This window comes from Canis lupus, chromosome 29 (genome assembly GCF_048164855.1).
Source record: "Canis lupus baileyi chromosome 29, mCanLup2.hap1, whole genome shotgun sequence".
Classification (NCBI taxonomy): Eukaryota; Metazoa; Chordata; class Mammalia; order Carnivora; family Canidae; genus Canis; species Canis lupus.
Window position 1 is genome coordinate 9,271,635 of NC_132866.1, and position 19,595 is coordinate 9,291,229.

At 49.0% G+C, this 19,595-nt stretch overlaps 1 protein-coding gene across 4 annotated transcripts in view; it reads right to left on the reverse strand.

Moving 5' to 3' along the window:
• Positions 1 to 5,287: 5,287 nt before the first annotated feature.
• Positions 5,288 to 19,595, reverse strand: part of BTBD16 (BTB domain containing 16) — a 54,770-nt gene continuing 40,462 nt past the window's right edge. The window contains exons 14-16 of one of the 4 annotated variants that reach the window (XM_072805032.1): positions 18,265 to 18,453; positions 17,193 to 17,228; positions 5,288 to 7,674 (exon numbers count right to left, since the gene is read on the reverse strand). In XM_072805032.1, the coding sequence (XP_072661133.1) occupies positions 7,627 to 7,674; positions 17,193 to 17,228; positions 18,265 to 18,453 (273 nt within the window). In that variant the 3' untranslated portion in view covers positions 5,288 to 7,626. Of the gene's footprint in view, positions 7,675 to 9,398; positions 9,423 to 17,081; positions 17,229 to 18,264; positions 18,454 to 19,595 lie in introns of those variants that run through there. The other 3 variants (XM_072805028.1, XM_072805031.1, XM_072805029.1) reach the window with 3 other exon arrangements.

Sequence of the window (19,595 nt, forward strand, 5' to 3'; positions counted from 1 at the left end):
AAGACTTTGGAGCCCCTTGGTAGCTCAGTCAGTTAAGCATCTAACTCGATTTCAACTCAGGTCATGATCTCAGGGCTATGAGATAGAACCTAGCATTGGGCTTCATTGGGCTTCATTGGGCTTCATTGGGCTCCGTACTCAGTGGGGAGTCTGCTTGAGGATTCTCTCTCCCTCTGCCCCTCCCTGCCCCCTCTAAAATAAATAAATAAATCTCTCTCTCTCTTTTTTTTTTAAGATTTTATTTATTTGACACAGAGAGAGCATAGCAGGGGGAGTTGGAGAGGGAGGAACAGGCTCCCCACTGAGCTGGGAGTCCAATGTGGGGCTTGATATCGGGACCCTGAGATCATGACCAGAGCCAAAGACAGAGGCTTAATGACTGAGGCACTCAGGTGCCCCTGTTGCATATTTTTATTCAACAGGTATTTATAGAGTATCTCTTCTAGATACTTGGGATATATCAGTGAAAAAACAAAGATCCAGTTCTAGTTCTTTTAAACTTTAAAAGACCTACCCCCCCCCAACTTAGGTGGGGTAGGTGGAGGTGGGGTGGGAGGGACAGATAATGAACAATGGACATAATAAATGAGTAATTATATGGTACATTAAAGATGACAAAGTCACTTCAAGTAAAAGGAATTAGTGATGTCAAGGAAGGGAGGGTGTGGTCAGGGTTGGCCTCTTGGAGAAGGTGACGTGTGTACACACTTGGAGGAGGTGAATGAATGAGCCATGCAGATATTCACAGGAGAGGCACCCAGGACAGTTGCTTGTGGAAAGAACTGTCCAAAAGCCTATGAAATGGCATATTACCAGGTGCAAAAAATGGCATATTTCCAGGTGCAAAAAAGACAGCACCTGGACCTATGAGCCTTTGAAGACAATTAAAACCAAGAAAAAAGTCTATTAGCTCAAAAATAAGAAAATGACAATATTATCATTAACAAATGTTTGGTCAAATGTCCACATAAAATGAAATATTTTGTCAACTTAGTTGTGAAGTTGAGAGTTTGAATTTCATGACATTGAAAAATAACAGACTAGAGTTCTTTCACTTCACAAAAAGTTTCCAGATATACACGATTGCTAAGAAATTATAGGCAGTTATTATACGTTAAATGCTTTGCATAGCCAAGGAATTTCAAAGGTAAAATTGTAAGAGCCCTTTTGCAATTTACAGGAAAATTGACTCTCTTTAACGTGGAATGGGCTGAGTTTTCATTTTGATGTGTCAGGGAGTGGAACCTCTGAAAGCCAGATTGAGCCCAAGATGATCTTAAAATAGTCCTGCCCGTCCCGCCTCTCATGTTGGCCCCAGCCCACAGAAGCAGGTCACGTTTCAGGCTGTCGCCGGAGTTAGTGCGGGACAGAATGCAGTGTGCACCCACTCCGTGCGGAACTGGTTCCAGTGCATTGACAGCCTCTCTGAGCAGAAGGGGTGTTGAATGGATTTCATGACTTCCTGGCATGAAATTTCCATTTCCTTTTGGATGCTCATTTTCTGATTGCCTCCCCTTGTCACTTCTGGGCTGGGCCAGTACATCTCCAATTCTGAAGATACTTAAGCAAGGTGATCGGGGAGGAAGAAAAGTATCACCGATTCTTCCTCCCACCCAGGCGATACACTGGAAGTCACAGGATTTGTCAACTGGGGAGAATCGACCTGGGCATTTAGCAAACACCTATGGTGTGTCTGCCACTGGCCAGGGCGCCGTTGTGCAATTTCTCCAATGAGGCCATATGCTCTTGAGCCTTGTTACTCCCAAGCTCACTGTTAGGACTGGGCTCAATTAGACTGTCTGGTGCTTTTTTTTTTTTTAAGATTTTATTTATTTATTCATGAGAGATGAGAGACACACCCACAGAGAGAATGAGAGAGAGAGGCAGAGGCACAGGCAGAGGGAGAAGCAGGCTCCATGCAGGGAGCCTGACATGGGACTCGATCCCAGGACTCCAGCTGGGCCACCCAGGGATCCCCTGTCTGGTGCTTTAGAATAAAAGGCAAGTCCTCAAGAAGAAAGGGGTGGTGGGAAGCCCCTGGAGTGGACAGATGTCACTGGCCTCCCGCCTCCCCAGTATGCCTCACCGAGGGAACAATCCCCCTATTCAGACAACATGTCAGCACTTAGACCCACCTGTCTCTCCAATGGGGAGCCTCAGCATCACCTGCTGCCTGTTAGGAATGCAAATCCTCTGTTCTCACCTCCCTGAATCCCACTGTTGGCGGGGAAGAGCCCAGCACTGTGTTATAAGCAGCCCCCTGGGTGAATCTGCTGCTGGCACACTGGAGTTTGAGAACCACTGCTCAAAATGTGGTTCTGTTCTCACCCTAGCATCACAGGGACACGCACAGAAGTTACCGTTGACTCTGGGGAGGCTCGCGCCCGGGAATCTTTTCCCACAAAGTCGTAATTAATCTCTCTAATGGATCTAGAAGGTGACGTGATGCACTGAGAAAAGGTGCTTTGAAGTCAGACGGTCTGTGTTCAAATCCCAGCTCTGCCATTCACCAGCTGCACCTCCTGGGCAGGGCACTCTGGCTCCTTCCAGCCAGATCCTTGATCTGTAAAGTGACCATTATAATGACGGGAAAAACCTAATAGGATAATGGGGATAAGCCCTTGAGAGCTCTCAGCACTGTGCATGACACATAGGAAACACTTGAGCCATCCTAATGACCAATAACCACTTTGTAAGTTTAGGTTTACTCCCGCTGGGTTTTCTTGTAAGAGTGGTCATGACTTTGACTTTGGCGCATTCATCCCAACAGAATCTTAAAGCAAATGTGGCTCAAAGACTCCTTTACTTGAACCAGCTTCCCTGCAGATGGGGGAGTAGACAAGGCCCATCCTCACCATCTCTGAACCAAACCCACCTCCAGTTCCCCTCAAGGTGTGAGTTGCTGCTTCCTCCCTTTCTTGGCAGTTCTGAATAACCAAACCAAGCAAAGCCACCTCTGTCTCCTGCCAGAGAGATGGGGGCTTTGGGGATCCTTCAGCTGTTGGAGAAAGTTCCCTTTCCCCCATAACGAGGCCTGAGTGAATAATAAACCATCAAGGCTGCTTTCCTTTTGTTGACTGAGAAAGTCTCTGGCCGTAGATTCACATACCAAAGAACAAAGAACACTTTCAGGATTCTTACCTTAACTGAGCTGATCATTGACCTGTACCGTGTACTCTAAGTGTGCTCCGTGCACAGACATTTATCACCCTCCTCAGTGGGATATGTACAGAAGGGACAGTCAGCATTTAGAAGTGCACATGGCATTTTGATGTTGCAACATACGAATGCACAGTCGTGGAGGTTGTATTTTGTAAGTCTTTGTTTTTCTAGTCATTCATTCAGAATTGTATTTTATAGAAGTGCCAGTCTGAGGTGGATTGGGGAGACAAAAATAAAAACTGGTTCCACCACAGCCAAGCATTACGTCTGAAGGCCTTGGAGATACGCGAAGATCAACAACATTTGGGATTTTGAGCACTGGCTGTTGACTTCCAGAAGGAGATGTCCCTACGTAAAGTGTTTCTCTGGCTCCTCTCCGCCCCTCATCCCCTTCATGGTACTACAGATCTTGAAATTCTAGAATGATTCAGGACATCCTGTTCTGAGAAAGGTGTCCAGGGGGGTAGGCTTACCGCAAGGCTAAGACACTTTTGTGAGATTTTCCTAAACACCAGGGGACCAGGAGGAACTTTCCGAAGTATCTTGACACTTGGCCAGAGGAGCCAGGCTTCAGAAGAGATCACAGGCAGCGCAGAGGCCCAGCAGAAGGATGCTACGAAACAGGACCAGGAGGGAGAAGGTAGCAGGAAGAGGACTCAGAGGAGCAGCCTCTCCTGCTTCTTCCTCACTCTCCTACCCCTGTCTCTCCAGCACCCCAAGAGAAGAGTAAACAGAAGTGTGGCAGGAGAACTAGGTTGACTTCCAGAGCTTTCCACTGACCCTCACTCAGGCCATCCTGATGGAAAATCACTTCATGGGCTTCCTGTGCCTTTTCACTTGGCTAGCTTGTGAGATTTTCCAGACCAGTGAGCAGTGAACTTAGGTGCACGGCAGGAAGAAAATATGCAGCAGAGAGCACCTGGACGGGTTGGGGGAAGCCACCCCAAGGGGGTGAGTGGGAGCTGAGACCGGAGTGATAAGCAGAGGCCATCTGTGTGAGGATCTGGGAAGACTGTTCCAGGCAGAGGAACAGAACGTACAAAGGCTCAGAGTAGGGAAAGTCTTCACTGTGTTTACGTAGAGGGAGGAAGCCTAATGTGATGGGCATGTGGAGTGAGCGAGGACATAATACGAGGTCCCCAAGGTAGGCAAACGTGGGGGGCCCCCAGGATCCTGTCCCTCGAGGTGAAGAGTCAAGATTGCATTCTTTGTATTCAGTGAGGGTTGCTGTATAAAATACGGCATGCCCAGTTAAATTTGAATTTCAGATTCATTTTGAGACATGCTTATACTAAAAAAAAATTATGCATTTATTCAGAATTCAGATTTAACTGGACACCTTGTATTTTTGTTGCTAAATCTATTTCCAAGTCCTATTTGGGATGCAAGTGAGGGCTTTACAGCCATGGAGGATTGAGCTGGTCTGATTTATACCCCTCTTGGGTTGTTTGGCCTGCCGTGTAGATTGTGGGCTGTGGTGGGGCAGGAGGAAAGGTGGGATTGCAGATCAGGAGAGAGAGGAGGTGCGTGCCCAGGCTGGCCGCCGAGGAGCACAGCCAAGCAGGTGAGTGTCCCCTGACAATAGACGAGGCCGGAGGCCCATCCACTCAGGATCTGCTGACCGAATCCCCGGGCAAAAGGCAGCCCCCAGGTCACAGCGCCTTTGCAATCCGCTAGGGTGCTACTGGGTTAACAAAACTCTCCAAGATCCCCGGAGTGTGAGGAGCCCCGTGACACCCAGCATCTTGCCTGGTTGTCACACTGACGCCTCTCCAGGTGGACTCAGAATACACGTGACAGAAGAGGAATCCCCAGAGAGCCATACTTGAGTTCCAGTCGTAGGCCACGTTACCAACTACGAGGCGTGGACTAGGAGTGGAAGGGTGGCTCTGAAATAGGTCAGCGGGTTATCCAGGGAACAGCTGTCCTGGAGAGCAGCTTTGCTGGATGCCCACAGGCAGGCCTTGCAGGGGCCTGAGGGTCCCAAGGCCTCCTCAGTGGGTAGGCACCTCACACATTCGTCCCAACACCCAATCTCCCAAAAGGGCTCATTGCATTATTCCTTTGGGGGAGTTTCAGGGGAAATGTTAGGTCTTTGGTTTGAATCTTTTTTTTTTAAAAAAGATTTTATTTATTCATGAGAGACACAGAGAGAGAGAGGCAGAAAGAGAAGCAGGCTCCATGCAGGGAGCCCGATGTGGGACTCGATCCCAGGACTCCAGGATCACACCCTAAGCCGCTCAACCGCTGAGCCACCCAGACATCCCTGGCTTGAATCTCTTAGTGACACCAGCTGCCTGCAAAATCCCAAGAGGGGGCATTTCCCCACTGTCCAGGTCAAGGCTGAGGTGGGCCAGTGGTCCTGAGATGCAGCCTTGAGTGTCAGAACACGCCAGGCAACAACATGTTGAACTACAGCCACGCCATGCTGCATACAGAATTTAGGGAGCTACTCCTTACCCCCCCCCCCCATCTCCTGCCTTGTCACCAAGCCCCAAAGCAGCTCAGTTTCTATCCATGATGCTGTCTGAGTCCCTTGGAAAACAATTCCTTGGGCTCTGTCCAGAGTCTCTGGCCCCTGGATGGGCGCTTAAATCCGGGTGACCAGTCAGGGTTAGGCTGCAGACATCAGTCCAGCCACACAGCCACGCACGGCCTTGTGGAGGCACTTCCCCTCCCTGCAAATAGACACCTGCGGGCTGACACCTTGCTGGCTCGTCAGGCACACCCTCTGCGTTTTGTCCTCACCTGGCTCCGGCTACCTCGCAGCAAATCTGTCCACGTGTGCAGGATTTTATATTCACACATCATCCCGTATTAGTTTCTCCTGGCTGCTGTAACACATGACCACGACTTAGTGGCCTAAAACACATTCTCTTACAGTTCTGGAAGCCGAGAGTGTGAAATCCGTCCCACTGGGCTCAGGTGTCACTGAGTCAAGGTGTTGGAGGGGCCCTGGAGGCGAATCTGTCCCTGGCCTCCCATAGCTTCCAGAAAGTGCTGACATTCCGTGGCTCGGGGTCACATCCCTCCAGTCTCTGCTTATATGGCCTCATCCCCTCTGCTGCCTCCCTCTTAGAAGGATCCCCGTGATTATCCCGGATCAACCCAGAGAATCCAGGATAATCCCCTCCCAGCTCAAAATCCTTAATTTAATCACACCCTCTTGCCACACGAGGGAACGCTCACAGGTTCTGGAGCCTGGGACCTGGGTGTGTCTGGGGTCATTATTCTGCCTACCGCACATCCCCATTCCTCACCTCATTTCGTCTTCACAATGGCCCCGAGAGGATGAGAAACAGAGGCTCAGAGAGGTTAGGCGATTTGCTGAAAGACACACAGCTAGAGCGTCGTAGGGAAGGGAGGCAGGATCTCTGTGATTCTAATTGAATGTAACAGATTGTATAATACGGTCAGAGGAGTACAAGGCAGCTGCTACACGATAAAGGTTTGGGTTTTCTCTCCCCAATTTCTGTGCCCCAACATGCCCAAGCAGGCCTTTGTTCTGACTTCTTTCTTTCGAGGGCTAAGAGTTGAGTGTCTATCTGAGCACAAAGGGAACACCTGCAGACTGTCCTAGTTCAAGGACTGACCCACATTAGAAGAAAGAGCTAAGCAGGCCACAGCTGGGTCCCAGTCTTTATGGCAGTTCAAGGGTTGCTAGCACAGCATGCCCACATATGGTTTGGTAAATGATTTTCTCAATTAACCCATGAGTCAATAAACTTCCTATTACTTAAGGAGCTGCCCCACATCCCAGGGACTGTCAGCCTTGATTCAGTGGCCAGGAAAAAAGAAAAGAAATGGAGCAGAAAAAAGACTCCAGAGCAATATTATTTTGTTTTAAAAAAAAAAAAGGCATTGTCGATTCAATATTTAGTTAGTGTCGGAGGGGAACAGCAGGCATTATTCATTCCCTGGGTATCTCAAGGGCACATAAAGGAACAGTCACACCTGCCTGAAATGCAATGTGCTCAGGCCACAGTAGGACATCCACAGTAAGACATCAGTGACTCATGCAGAGCTTGCCGGGGAAGCTAAGCAGTTGGCCGGGCTGCTCAGTGATGCAGAGATTAAAGAGAAGTTAATCACTGTGTTCGAGACTCACTGAGCCTTTTCTGGTGTGCCGGGTCGACACATGACAACTCCCCCGCTGCCAGCCGCAGTCCCATCCCACTGGCATGACGCCTGGCTTCCTGCTGGTTTTTCATGATGCACCTGAATGTTCCTTCTCTGGAAGGGAGTCCAGGAGTAAATCAGGCCCCTTTATTTGGGTGAGAAATGGGTCAGGGGAAGGTGTCTCTGGGTGGCCGAGAAACCAGGAAATCCTGTTCAGTGAAGTCAAGGTTGGAGCTACCTTTGCTCTAACTTACATCGGCTCCGAGAGTGGACAGACCTGCCTCTCACGTGTGTCAGCAGGTGGCCGGGAGACGTGACCGGGACACGGAGAAGCAGAAAGGCTCATCACTGCTGGTGGGAAGAGAAACTGTGACATCCATCTTCGAGAGCAATCTAACAATATCAAATTGAAGTTGCACATCAATTAGACCCACCGATTTCATCTCAAAATGTAATTAAAATACACATAATCCAATGGGATCGTGGATAACTTTTAGAAATTTTGTTTTTCTAATTAATAGTAATTCTGGAAATCTTGCCATTAAGATACCTCAATACTAACTTTTTTAAAGATTTGAGAGAGAGAGTACGTGAGCAGCAGGGAGGGGCAGAGAGAGAGGTAGACAGAGAATCCTCCAGCAGACTCCGTATGTGGAGCCCAATGTGGGGCTTGATCCCATGACCAGAGCCGAAATCAGGATTCAGCTGCTCAACCAAATGGGCCACCCAGGTGCCCCTCAATAATAACCTTGTAATGATTGTATAATATTCTATCTAATTCCTGCTGTTGGATAATCTAAGATCATGCTCATATTTTGTATCGTAAACAATGCTTCACAGAGCACCTTTGTAACTAAATCATTGGTTATCTTTTTGTTTTTGTTTTTGGTATAAATACCTAAAATGCGTTTGTTTCATCAAAAGGGTATGTATTTCAGTATCTCTTGTGGGGTGACAAAGTGCCCCCAAAACTTAGTGGCTTAAGAAAAGAATTAATTATTTCTTGTGATTCTGAGGATTGGCTGGAGAAAATTTTTGCAGTGTGATTCCCTTCTGGAGTCAGTCATTGGAGGGGCCACTGGGCTGGGAGGTTCCAAGTGGCCTCATTCACACATCTGGCTGCTGGATGCTCCCAGTGGGCCGAGGCCCTGGGTTCTCTTCTACTTGGTTTAGCAGCCTCCAGCAGGCTGTTTTGGGGTTGCCCCATGGTCTGGTCTCGGGGTTCCCAAAGGAACCTTCTGTGCAGACTTCCGAACACATTCAAGGTTCCTTCTGCCACATTCCATTGCAAAGCAAGCCCCGGGGCCAGCTCAGATCCAGGAGGGTGGAGAAATAGATACCATCTCCCAATGGATGGAGCAGCAAGGCCAAGAGGCACGAACACAGACAGGTGGGATTTCCTGGGGCCACTACTATGATGATCCACCAAAGCAGTTTACATCCTACGCTTTTTCCAATACGCTGCCAAATTGTCGTCAGGAAGGCAGTACCAATCTCTACTGCCACTTTCCAGGGTGCTTTGGAAATAGTTATTTTCAGACAAAATGGTGCACCTGTGCACCCACTTCTAGAAGGGTGCACACAGTATGCGATAGCAGAAGAGTTTTCTGTCCCCCGAGTGGCCACAGTGACACCCCTCGGTGGTGCCAGGGACCTGGCCCATGGTTGACATTCACACAGGGCAGTAAAGGGATGGTCATTCCCTTTGGACAGAGCAGCAGTGATAACTCCACCTCCCTCTCCTGCTCTCACCCCGGCCCACGCCCCCCTCACCTCTCCTTGGGTCACCACCAAAGCCTGGTAAGTGTGCTCGTTCCTGCTCTGCCCCTACCCCCACTCCTTTTGCCATATATCATCTAGAATGATTTTTTTCAAAATGCCAATTTCTTCAGGTCAGGTCCAGGCTGATAAGTCTTTAATGCCCCTGGCTGCTATCTGGGAAAAAGACCAAAATCCCCCCTGTGGCTTCCAGGTCCCTTGGAAATCCGACTCACCCTCCACTCCAGCCATGTCTTCTGCTACTCCACTGGCCATTCAGACTTCTTCTGTGTCTTCTAGAGGTGCCAGGGTCCCCCGCACATGTTATCTGGGCTCGAGGCTTTTTTCCAAACCCCAGCTCTTCCTCTTTTCATTTATAACAGCTTTATTGAGATATATCATGTATCACACAATTCACCCAATTACATGCAGTGTTCAATGATTTTTTAAGCATATTCAGAGTTCTGCAACCAACACCATCAGATATTAGAACATTTTCATTGCCCCAAACAGAAATCCTGTGCCCCTCAACTGTCTCCCTGCATCTCCCAGCCTCCTCCTGCCCCCAGCCCTAAGCACCCACTAATCTACTTTATTTCTCTGCCCAACCTGTTTTATTATTTTTTAAAGATTTTATTTATTTGACAGACAGATGAGAGAGAGAGAGAGAGAGAGCGAAAGAGAGAACAAGCTGTGGGCGGGGGGGGGGAGGGGAGAGAAGCAGACTCCTAGCTGAGCAGGGATCCCGACGTGGGGCTCTATCCCAGGACCCCAAGATCATGATCTGAGCCAAAAGCAGACACTTCACCCACTGAGCCACCAGGTGCCCCTTGCCCAACCTGTTTTAACTGCACTTAGATTTCTGCTATGGGCCTAAGCATCACTTCCCCGGGGAGGGTCCTTCATGGGCTTCACTTCCCTTCTTGAGGTCTCGGTCAGCTCCCTGCTTTATGCTTTCAAAGAACTGGGCTCCCTCTCCTCAGAGCTCTCAGGCATCCATCAACAGCTGTCTCTCCCGCCCGGTGGGTGCATGAAGGTAGGGCCTGTGTTGCTCACCTTTGAAAACCTAACCCAAGGCAGCGGCCACTAGAAGTTTGTGGAATGAAAGAGTGAGTCAGAAAATGAAAGCAGAAAGGGCACATGACTCATTCAAGGTCCTGAGGTAGAGCCACGGAAGCCTTTGTCCTCATCCACCAGGCCCAATAGGGCAGCTGCCCGCTGAGCACTTGAAATTCGACGGAGAAACTCCGTTAATTTTATTTCATTTTAACTTGTTTCATTTTAAATAGCCATCAGTAAAAAAAATAAAATAAATAAAAAATAAAAAAGAAATAGCCATCAGTGCTGGTAGAAGAGGTGGGGTAACCATGGCACCCCATCATACAGAGCTGGGTTTGCTTTCCTGGCATTAGAACCTTTCTTCCTCCCCGCGTGCCTTCTCCTGGCCCTGGAGGGGTGGCCTTCACCGGGCAGTCCGCAAATGTTTGGGGAGGCCACAGGCTGAGCCTCAGGCATAGCTGGCTACTGATGCCACAGTCCTGGGGCCCCGGGGAGAGGCCAAGGGGGGTACCTGGAGGGGTTCCAGAATCAGGAAGGACCAGGTCCTCCCTCCGTGGTGGGCAGTGGGTGCTCTACTCCTACTTGCACTTACGGCCAGTTAAATTTAAATACATTAAGATGAAATAAAATTAAAAACTCAATTTCTCAGCCCCACTAGCCACATTTCAAGGACTCAAGTGGCCACACATGGTGAGTGGCTACCGGATTGCACAGGGCAGATACAGGACATTGCATCTCTGCAGAAAGTTCTGTGGGCAGCGCCGCACCCCCGAGGAGTCCCTCCCAGGGGTTTCTCCCTCTCTGCCTCCTTCAGGAGAGGCTGCCCCTCCCTGCCCCACTCTCCCGGCCTCAGGGTCTGTGGACCAGCCTCCACCACATCCAACAGCCTGTGTGCAAATGGAGTTTGGGACATCCCCCACCCAGTCCATGGGGAGTCCCCCCAACCTCCCCAGCAGCTCAGCAGCCCCCAGCACTTCCCCTTCCCAGCCTAAGCTTGCAAGAGCAAAAAGTTCCTTTCTCCTCTCTGGCCCCACAGATGCACCAGCCTCCAGGAGGCAAAACCCTCTAAAGAGGCGAGAAGGAAAAAGTACCTCTTACTTTGTCTAATCCTTTCTCATTCCAATGAGCCTGCAGCAAAGTAAGAGGGTTCATTTCTTGCCAGGCCCTCCTTCTCCTGGGCCACAGGCTCCGCCACCCATTTCCGTTCTCCTCCCCTCCTGGAATCAGAGGACTCAAAGCTTGCAGCTGGAAAGGTCCTCCGAGAGCACCTAGTTTAACCTTTTCATTTTGTAGTAGGGAAAGTAGGCCCAGAGAAGGAAAGAAACGTGCCCAACATCACACAGTGTCCATCCTAACCTTCAACAAGTAGTAAATGACTCGGAACCATGCCCCCATGGGAACCAGGGGCATATTCAAGGAAGAATAAATCGTGATCACCTCCTGCTGTGTGTTAGGTGCTTTGTAAACTACACATCCACTTATTTAACACTTAACCATAGGATTTCTTGCCAACTTCAGAGTAGGCTCTGGGGCTCAGAGAGGGTAGGTGACTTGCCTAAGGCTACACAGCAAGCAAAGGGCAGAGCTAGGACCCAAACTCTTGTCTGTCTTCAAGACTTCAAGGAGTTGCTGCGCACAGAGGGACTCCTGTCCATCCCTCCTGGAGGGGAGGGCCTGGGAAGGTGAGCCAGAGGGTGGGTGTTGAGAGGCAAACAGAGGGGTAGTCATGGATGCAACACACAGCAGGTTACGTTGACCAGCACTCACGGTCACTGCGTTGGGCCTTGTGACTTTGGGTTTTAAAATCCTAGTCTAAGAGAAGTTCTTGGGAAGGGAAGAGCTTGTAAGATCGTCTTAAGAATTTTTTTTTGTCTCAAGACTCAAGCTTCCCGAGTTCCGAGAGGTTATGATAGGATAGGACGGCTGTGGATGTTCAAAGGACCAGCAGCACCTCACCCAGGATGTACAAAAGTTCACTTTCAACTACCAAGCAAGGAAAACTCAGTTTTTGGTTTCTGCGGGGAAAGCCCGGTTCCCATTTTTGAGGCCGACCTCGCCCCCTAGCGGGAAGGGGTGGGCTCTGCATCACAACAAGCGGCTCGCTCGCCCCTGCTGGGTCGCCTCCGTAAGACTGTTTCTTTCTTCTTTCTCTTTTTTTCTTTCTTTTTCTCCTTTCTTCTTCTTTCTTTCTTTCTTTCTTTCTTTCTTTCTTTCTTTCTTTCTTTCTTTCTTTCTTTCTTTCTTTCTTTCTTTCTTTCTTTCTTTCTTTCTTTCTTCTTTCTTTCTTTCTTTCTTTCTTTCTTTCTTTCTTTCTTCTTTCGGGTCGCCTCCGTAAGACTGTTTCTTTCTTCTTTCTCTTTTTTTCTTTCTTTTTCTTTCTTTCTTTCTTTCTTTCTTTCTTTCTTTCTTTCTTTCTTTCTTTCTTTCTTTCTTTCTTCTTTCTTCCTTCCTTCTTTCTTTCTTTCTTCTTTTTTCTTTCTTTCTTCTTTTCTTCTTTTTTTTTTTTTAAGATTTTTAAAGTTTATTTTTCATGAGAGACACAGAGAGAGAGGCAGAGACATAGGCAGAGGGAGAAGCGGGCTCCATGCATGGAGCCTGATGTGGGACTCGATCCCAGGACTTCAGGATCACACCCTGAGCCAAAGGCAGATGCTCAACCGCTGAGCCATCCAGGCGTCCCAAGACTGTGTCTTTCGTAGCAGGAAATGTGTGGCTGTACAAATAAGATCAGCCCGTGTGGTGAAATAGACCCCCAGGTTTGTTGGGGGTGTCGGGTTCTCTCCACTGGGTAAGGAAGGCAGTTGGCTCTGTGTGTGGCACAGAGGGGAACCCTGCAGTGGAATGGACATCTCCGGGGTGGAGTCTCTGGGTGCAGTGGCCGACCTCTTGCATCCTTCCAGGAAGCCTGTTAAAAGTGCAGGTCCCTGGGGGTCCCCTAGACAGCAACAACAGCCTCTCCCAGCTGGGGCCCGGGCACCTGCTGTTGCACCAGTTCCCAGGGAACCCGGGTGAGGCTTCAGTCCAGGAGCCCAGGACTTGGAGACCAGCCTGCTCCCAGCTGTTTGAGCTCCACCAGGGTGCTGCTTCCCACCCGGCCTCCCCCTGCAAGGACACTGCCCATCCTCCAAGGCCCATTTATGTGCTACCCTCCCAGCGAGACCACCCTCACCCCGTCCCAACAGCCTGGTCAGAATCACATGACATTTCCCATGTGACAGCACCCTACGTGGCATGGCCCGGCATGCCCTGGACGGGTGGGTGCGGGGCACAGTTCTATTGAGGTGTTCAACAAACTCTTGAATTAAGCACGCTAGAACTTTTCACCTCCTCCCAGTGGGCCATGGAGGGAGATGGGAACACATGGGCCAGGCGGCCAGACCTGAGTGGGCCCCAGCCCTGCCACTCTGAGGAGGCTGGGACCTGTAAATGCCTTACTCTCTGGGGCTGAGGTCCCCTCCTACCAGATGTGGAAAACACACCTAATTCATGAAGGGCTACGAGAATTCATTGAGAAAGTGGATGTCAGGTGCCTAATGGATCAGAGGTGCTCAATGTCTTCCAACCAGAACTGTCGCTCCAGGTCGCTGGGCCTCAGTTTCCCCCACCGCACAATGAACAGGTAGAAATGATGTCAAAGGGCCTCTCCCACTAACACTGCAGGGCTCCTTCCTCTTGCCTTCCTGTTGCTGGTTCCGGAGGCAGATGCAGCCCTACCCTTCAGACCCTTACCCCATCCTTTTGGGGGTTGCCTTCCTCCTACCTCCCTATCTTTTGGAACCCTCAAAGCTTTACTGTTCACCTCAGGGAGGCATTTTTGGCATTGCTGTGTTGCAAACGTCTTCCCCTCCTGCCAGCTCCCGGATCACGAGTTTGCATACTCCGCAGGGCTAAGCTGCAAGTGTCACTTAGAAGGCGGCCAGTCATGCCCATCTCAGCACTTCCCAACAGCTTCTTCTCTCTTGGACAACTGCAGACTTGCTTTTCAGAGATTTCTCGTTCTTATCTTCTCTGTTATCCCATAGGACTGTGGAAAAATGTCACGAGGCTGCTCTTTCTCCAGAGCCAGTAACATCATGCCCCCGCAGGGCTGCATGGGGACCGGCCCGTAGAGGGACTGTCCTATGCAGAAGTGGTGCAGGTCACCATCCGGAGAGGGACCTGTGGGTACTGGTTTGTGCCCTTTTTATAGACAAGCATTGTTCCCTGGGGGTAAGCGACAAGTGACTTTTCTGACTTAGCACAATTAGTCCGGAGGTGAGGCAATAACAGCAGTGTCTTCTTCCCCAGATACAGATACTGTGCTCCTCTGTCAAAGAAACCATTCTGTTTAATTCTTGAGGGAAAAAAAAAAATCAAATTCTAAGGAAGATGGGCTGCATAATCCCATTTTGAATGGCAAGAAAACTCTAAGTGGCCCTAAAAATAATTCCAAGCCTGCCAGACTTCTGAGTGATGGGAATCCTGGTGGATATAATTTTCTTCTTTGAGTTTTCTTATTTTTTCCTTTGACAAGCTTATATTATAAGTAACACTTCATGTTTTAAAAAATGAAAGATAAAATTCTTATGCTTCTTTGGAAAGAAACCATAGCTCCCTATCGAAACATAAATTAATCTCTTAGACTAGATGTTGAACATAAGAATGTAGGCACAGAGGAATGCATGCTATATGGTATGGAATGACCAAGCTGATTAATGGTGACAGTTGGGTTAGTTTTAATTTCAAGGGGTAGTGACTGGGAGGGTAGTGACCAGGAGGGGCATGTCTGGGGTGTGGACCATGCTCTTTCTGTTTTCGATCTGGGTACTGGCTGGTTATATGTGCATGTTCACCTTATGGTAACTCATCAACCTGCATCATAGACTTTTAGTGGTTTTTTAAAATTTATTAAAATATTATTTCTCTAAATTACTATTTTGATGCAAGGCAAGTACCTCACTTGCCCCCTCCTTGCCCCAGCCCCGCAGGGATGGGAGGAATTATTGAGGTGGTGCTTTCCAACAATCCACTCCACTCCAATCCACTCCAGTCAGGGCCACACTGACCAACCTATCACAACCCTTTATATCAGGGACTTGACTCGAAAGCACACAAGTACTCCAGGGATTTCATACAGTCTAAGTATGATACAGAGAACTGATTATGAAGTTCTCTGTAAGTGAAGGAAGAACTAAGAAGGCAAACAGGAGAATGGGGTAACCCAGGGACCAGCAGCAGAAGGAAGCCTGCACTGCCCCTCAGGCTGAAGGGACACAGACCCAGAAGCAGGGCCATCGGGTGGCACTGGGGCCATGGCAGGAGGCTGCCAGGCAGAAGCCATGAAGGAGACACAGCCATTGCTGAAAATGTCTGGCTTCTCCCAGTCTCTTGTGCTTCGAGCCACCACCACCACTCCCCATGGGCTGGACCTGGCCAGAAGCAAGCTGACAGGGCATGCAGAAGGCAAGTGAGGATGCACCCGGGAATGAATGCACTGGTTCCTCGCCTCCAAATCTTCCACTGGGCTGCCTTCCCATCTTCCCACCAGCCTGTCTCCCTCTTAGGTCACCCTGCAGAGGACATTCCCTCGGCCCGTGTCTGACTCTAAGGTGATCATTAGACTAAATTTACCCACCTTGTTGTCTGCACAGCATCAAAGATGTTCCATCACTTTTCCAGTGACACTGGAAAACACACTGCGGTGGACACACCTTGACATGACCCCTTCAGTGATTGGAACATGTGACTCTCTTCTAGTCCAGAGAACACAGCTAAAGTGATGGGATGTCACTTCCAAGATTACCTTACCTAAGACTCTGTGTTAGCAGACTAGCAGGAGAGAGACACTTCTGCTGGCCTTGAAGGATAAATAGCCATGTGTTGAAATGTCTATATAGAGAGATATCTGGCAGGGCACTGCAGGAGGCTGCTGGGGCCTGGACAGCCTTTTCCCACCAGCCAGTAAGCAGCCAGGCCCTCAGTTCTGCAGCTATAAGAGCATGGATCTGCCAAGCCCATGAGCTTGGCTATGAGTCCTCCCCAGTCATGCCTTCAGATGAGAACATAGCCCTGCTGCCACTGGACTGCAGACTTGTGATACAGGGGACCCAGCAAAGCTGCCTGGACTCCTGACCCACAACAATTGTGAAATAATAAATGTGTGTTGTTTTAAGTGACTGAATTTGTGGTACTTTGTTACACTGCAATAGAAAATCCACAAAGAAGGAAGAAAGGCTCTCTATCTCACTTTCTGTAAACCACTGAGCTCAATTTAAAAAGGTGGATGGTAAATAAGTCACTCTGTACCTTATAATTACTCCCCTCCTTTCCTGCCTCTTGTTCTAGCTGCACCAAAACGGCAGGGACAGTTGTCAGGTGTGTCCTGTGTGGCAGGTAGAGATGCATCATGAAAAGGGGAGCACTCATTGCTCCCAGTCTGAGTATGTTGTCACTGCTTATGCTTCTATCACAGAGCTCCTGCACAGGCAACCAGTTAGGGTTGGCTTGGACATGAGGCTTGACTCTGGCTTGACTCTGAGGTCAAGGATGGTGAATGGACTTAGGTCTGGTATTTTCTACCCACAAGTGATACAAATATCGTGCTCTGGTTTGAGTGCCTCCCCAGAACTCTTGTGTTGGATCTTAACCCCCAAAGGTGATGGCATTACAAGGTGGGGCCTTTGGGAGGTGATCAGGTCACAAGGACACCACTCTAACCCTCATGTAGTGACCTCAGAGAACCCCCTCGCCCCTTCTGCCATGTGAGGACCCAGCGAGAAGACAGCTGTCTATGAACCAGGAAGTGAGTCCTCACCAGGCCTTACCCTGAATACTCCAGCATCTTGATCTTGGATGCCCAGCCTCCCAAACTGTGAGTGATAAACATCTATTGTTTGTAAGCTGCCAGTGTGAGGTCCTCTGTGGCAGCAGCCTGACTAAGACAGCGGGCAAAAGTTCTATTAAGACCACAGCCAACTAGGAAAGTCCACTGAATGCTTGAGCAATCCCTTCAATGTCATTTTATTTTCTTTTATGAACACTGGTGGAAGAAAGAAAAGTCCCATAGATTCTTCTGGAAACTATCAAGATATTGGGAAGATGAATGAAAAACTTACATAGATTGGGATGCCCACAGTTTGGATTTTCAAGGCCTAAAAGATGAAACAAAACAAAGCAAGAGGGCCTTTTAGAATAGACACAATTGCCCTCTTGAGGAAGGGAGTGGGAGGCTTGCACAGTTGTGTAAGGCCGTCATTCCCAACTCTGGCTGCACATTAGAACCACCTCGGGAAAGTCTTTAAAACAAACTTTAAAAAATTAAAATATAGTGTAAATACAATAAAGTACACACATCTTAAGGGTCCAGCTTGGGGCATTTCCACGAGTGGGTTCTCCTGAGTGACCACAGTAAAGAACATTTCAGGCACCTCAGAAATCCTCATCATCTTCTCTCCTAGCCAATATCCTGGGCTTCCTGCTCCCACCTCCACAAGGGACATTGCTATTCTGATTTCTGACATCACAGAGAACAGCTTGGGAAGCTTTAAACAGCACCAAGACCTGAGACCCACCATGGAATATCTGGTCTCAGGAGCTGGGTGGTGCTCAGGCCAGCAGAGCTTGCAAAAGGCCAAGTGTTCTGATGTGCAGCCAGGACTAGAAACGACTCCCTGGCTTAAAGCTGAGTCCTATTCCCTACAGGGCAGCAAGGGAGATCCCAGACATCCTGGAGTTCACAGCCCAGAGTTTCTTCTAGGCTATCTGGTAATCTTTGGATTTCATCTCTCAGCAGCCAGGACAGGTAGAGAGAGAATCCACCCAGATGCTGACACGGCCACTGAGGCAGGTGGGCTAGGCCACGGATCTCAGGGCATATCACAGGCGATGCGCTGGCAACAGTGGAGGTGGCGGTGGCAAATACACTCCACCAAATTTCTCCTCCTCCAAACAAGTACCCTTTGATATTTAGAAAATGGACCTGGCGTTATCATGACAGTTTTCAACATCCTCAGCTTTCCATTCTAGGTCTCTTTAGCGTGGTGTGGATCTGTGATAATCTTTTGGAAAGTGAGCAAGCTTCCCCTGAAGATAACTGGAGATGTAAAGCCAGGGATCCCCAAAAAAAAGATGTGGAGGGAGGGAGGATGGAAAGAACAAAAAGGACATAAACAAGTCAAAGACACTCACGTGGCTTTTACAGGATGGCTTGACAAACCCGAACTTCTGGGTGATCTGATTGGTCCTGAACTCCTGCCACTTGCCGTCCACCAGGGTCTGGGCTCTGATCTCGTACTTCACCAAGCGCTCCGCTCTCAGGCTAACCGGGCCATGCTTACAGACCGAGGACGGGAACTCCAAATCAGTGTGCCTTACTCTCTGTAAGGAGGGTGACCCACCTTAGGTGGAACTGAAACCGGGGTGACCCAGAGTTAGCAAAGCCTGGTTCATTGACTCTCCTGTATAACGGGTGTGGAGAGCAAGAGGGTATTCCCATAGGGCCCCATTTCCTGAGAGCTGCTGCTGCTGAGTCAGCTAGCATTTGAGCCCTCACTGTGTAAAAGCATTGGCTCACAGACTGTGGTTTGGTGAACCTGGAAAAATGCCACTAAGTCAAGCTGTATTGAATCAGAAGGTCTTCACTATTGCTCGGCCAGAGTTTAAAAACCAACATAGGATTTGAGCGAGCATTTCAACGGGTGTTGTTACAGAATTCATGTCTTCCATCCAGCAAAATCCAGTATGAAGGGAAGTGCATTGAAGTCATTGAAGACCAAGAACTGACCCAAGGAAGAGATGTGGCTCACTCAAGGGTTGTAATGAGGTAGCGGCAAAGCTGAGTTTAAAACTCAGTTTTCTTCACTCACGCATTTATCCACGTATCCACTCATGAGGCAAACATACCTGCCCGGCATCCTGGGTACTATGATTAGTGGTGATAAGAAAAAGATGAACGAGATATGGTTTCTCAAAGAGCTTGATGTCTTAGACACTTATAAAGCAAATGCTAAGTGGAACACAGTGGTCCCTGATCGTCGTCGTCATGGTCAATGTCATCATCAACATATAGTGCTCTATGTGTCAGGCTCCATCCCATGCCCTTTGCACAAATTAACACAATAATACTGCCCACAACCAAGTGAGGTAGGTCCTATTACCTTCTCCATCTTAAAGCTCAGGAAGCTGGACATAGGGAGGTTCACGGGCTTGCCAAGTAGCTTGGCAACAGCTCACCAGGCAGCTTGACTTCAACACTCTGCTCTTAAACACAATGCTCTTCCAAAAGTCTAGCAGAAGCACCGAGGTGAAGCCATCTGCCCTTCTGACTTCACCAGTGTCTGGGCCACCACCCTGCTTTGTCTCTCTAAACAAGACCATTCCCTCTTCCCTTGTGGGCACTATGGGTTGCCTCCATTGAAGAGTGGCCATCTGTAAAGCATCAGCCATCATAAAGGAACTGAAGATGAACTGACCTCCAAATGTGGAGTCAGAGTCTAGAATTTAACCCCAGCTTTGTTAAT